The sequence below is a fragment of the Corticium candelabrum genome, chromosome 18 (assembly GCF_963422355.1).
Source record: "Corticium candelabrum chromosome 18, ooCorCand1.1, whole genome shotgun sequence".
Classification (NCBI taxonomy): domain Eukaryota; kingdom Metazoa; phylum Porifera; class Homoscleromorpha; order Homosclerophorida; family Plakinidae; genus Corticium; species Corticium candelabrum.
The window spans coordinates 6,255,294-6,257,793 of NC_085102.1; the positions used below are offsets into that span (position 1 = coordinate 6,255,294).

At 39.6% G+C, this 2,500-nt stretch overlaps 1 protein-coding gene and 1 non-coding gene across 2 annotated transcripts in view; both read left to right on the plus strand.

Annotated features, from left to right (window-relative positions):
• LOC134194159 (carbamoyl-phosphate synthase [ammonia], mitochondrial-like) overlaps positions 1 to 2,500 on the plus strand; it is a 34,579-nt gene that overhangs the window by 29,574 nt on the left and 2,505 nt on the right. The window contains exons 32-35 of the mRNA XM_062663069.1: positions 960 to 1,049; positions 1,121 to 1,291; positions 1,542 to 1,616; positions 1,797 to 1,901. Of these exons, the coding sequence (XP_062519053.1) occupies positions 960 to 1,049; positions 1,121 to 1,291; positions 1,542 to 1,616; positions 1,797 to 1,901 (441 nt within the window). The remainder of the gene's footprint in view (positions 1 to 959; positions 1,050 to 1,120; positions 1,292 to 1,541; positions 1,617 to 1,796; positions 1,902 to 2,500) is intronic.
• Positions 1,951 to 2,023, plus strand: Trnam-cau (transfer RNA methionine (anticodon CAU)). The gene has a single exon. It is a non-coding gene; the product is annotated as a tRNA-Met (tRNA).

The window sequence follows — 2,500 nt, forward strand, 5'->3', positions numbered from 1 at the left end:
TATAGCGACTGCTGTACCACCCTCCATGAAGACTAGTGAGTTAAATCCACCATACATCTGTGATGCGTAATTGTATAGCTCAGGGAAGGACTGGCGTAGCTCGTTGAGCAGGTGATGTCTATTGATAGAGTTGAATGCATTCTTTACATCGGACTTCAGTACAATCCAATCAGGGTTGTGTTCCAGCATCAGCTCAATATGGTGAATAATTAACTCTGAACCATTCTCTGTGGAAACTCCATGCTGGATAGGGCAGAAGAAGCTGGCAAAACTGTTTTTCATTTGCACACAGATGGCTCTCGAGGTTACTCGGCGAATGCATTCTCCGATAGCAATGGGTCTCACATCGCCATTTGGCTTAGGGATAGCAATTAACCGGGAAGAAGACAACAGCTTGGTAGCTATTTCAGGAAGTATCCCATGAGCTGTCTGTCTGTCTGTCTGTCTGTCTGTCTGTCTGTTTGTCTGTCTGTTTGTTGGTATGTCAGTCTGTCTGTTTGTCTGTCAATGTGTCTGTCTGTCTGTCTGTCTGTCTGTCTGTCTGTCTGTCTGTCTATATATTTGTCTGTTTGGAGTCTGTCAGTCTGTTTGTGTTTGTCTGGTTGTGTGTGTGTGTGTGTGTGTGTGTGTGTGTGTGTGTGTGTGTGTGTGTGTGTGTGTGTGTGTGTGTGTGTGCGCGCGCGTGCATGCATGTATTTGCATGTGTATGTGTGTGTGTGTGTGCATGTGTGTGTGTGTGTGTGTGTGTGTGTGTGTGTGTGTGTGTGTGTGTGTGTGTGTGTGTGCGTGTGTGCATGCGTGCGTGCACGCGTGTGTGTGTATTCATGCACATGTCCTTGTGTACACACACAGTAAAGTTGTGTACATCACAGTCAATGATCATATGATATTAACAACTCACTTCATTACATTATACAAATGTTGTATCCAACTCTCTAACCGTCATTTTCCATTAACAGGTGATTGATGCAACTACAAAAATCGTGTCCGAATTTCAGATATCTGGACCTTGCAACATCCAATTCTTATACAAAAATGGCAATCTGATGGTAAGCAAGAATACAGTCACTCTCAACCATCAGTGTGTTACTAATGTTAATAATTAATTAATTAATTGCAGGTAATTGAGTGCAATCTTCGAGCATCACGATCCTTTCCATTTGTGTCGAAAACCATAAAGTCTGATCTAATTGCTACTGCAACGAAGATTATGGTTGATGCTCCAATGAAGGATCAAAGGCTTTATCCACTGGGAAGCCCAATTCAACCAAGAGGATACGTAGCAATAAAGGTTTGTTTCTGTCTTTGCTGTTGTAGATGACAGACTGACAGACATACGGACAGAAAGACAGACAGACAGACAGACAGACAGACACACAGACAGGCAGACAGGTAGACAGGCAGAAAGACAGACAGACAGACGGACGGATGGACAGATAGACGGACGGACAGACAGACGGACGGACGGACAGACAGACAGACAAACAGACAGACGGACCAACATACGACTTCATTCAATTAATTTGTTGACATCATGTCAGGCACCCATGTTTTCATGGCCTCGACTTCACGACGCCGATCCAGTTCTAAGATGTGAGATGGCATCAACCGGAGAGGTACAACAAACTAATCAACAATATTTAAATATTTAATTGATATTATTTCTACATTAATAAAATAAATAATATTAACTAAATAATTAATATTAATTATATGTTAATTTTTACATTAATTGATATTAATTATATTACTAATTTCTACATTAATTGATATTAATTGATATATTTTTGTTGTAGGTTGCTTGCTTTGGTCACACTGTTTACGATGCGTTTCTAAAAGCGTTACTTTCCACTGGATTTCGATTGCCTGAGGAAGGAAGCAAAATATTATTTGGTGTTCAGGTTAGCACTTTCCGTAATAATGAACTTTATCACAAGAATTTACCAGCGTGCCTCGCTGGCGCAGTCGGCAGCGCGTCAGTCTCATAATCTGAAGGTCGAGGGTTCGAACCCCTCGCGAGGCACCATCTTTCTCTTTTTTTTCCAGTATTTAAAAATACATTTAAAATTTTTATTTGTTTTTATTTGTTTTTATTTGTTTTTAGTATTTGTTGAATGTATATTTCGTTTATAAAATGCTTTTATTGTGTGAATTCGGTGTGTTGGTTAACGCGCGTTAGCAGTCGTGATTAATTGTGCATAATAGGATAATTATAAAGAACAGTCAAATAACTGAAATCTAATAAGAATGCAATAGAAACGACTGACTTCTTAGGGTTATGTGTTAGGGTTAGAGGTCTATGTGGTCTGTAATGCGAGGCAAAAGGTCGCGTGAGCTGTCAAATTAGTTAAATTAATTAATTTTGATTGCAGACATAGTGGTGTACACCAATCGTTATGCCATCAGGCATCCTAACCACGAGGTGTCTGTGTGTCTCATTGAATCATACAGTTGGTAATGATGATTTTATTAATTTAGCATATTTATGTATCTAAGTATG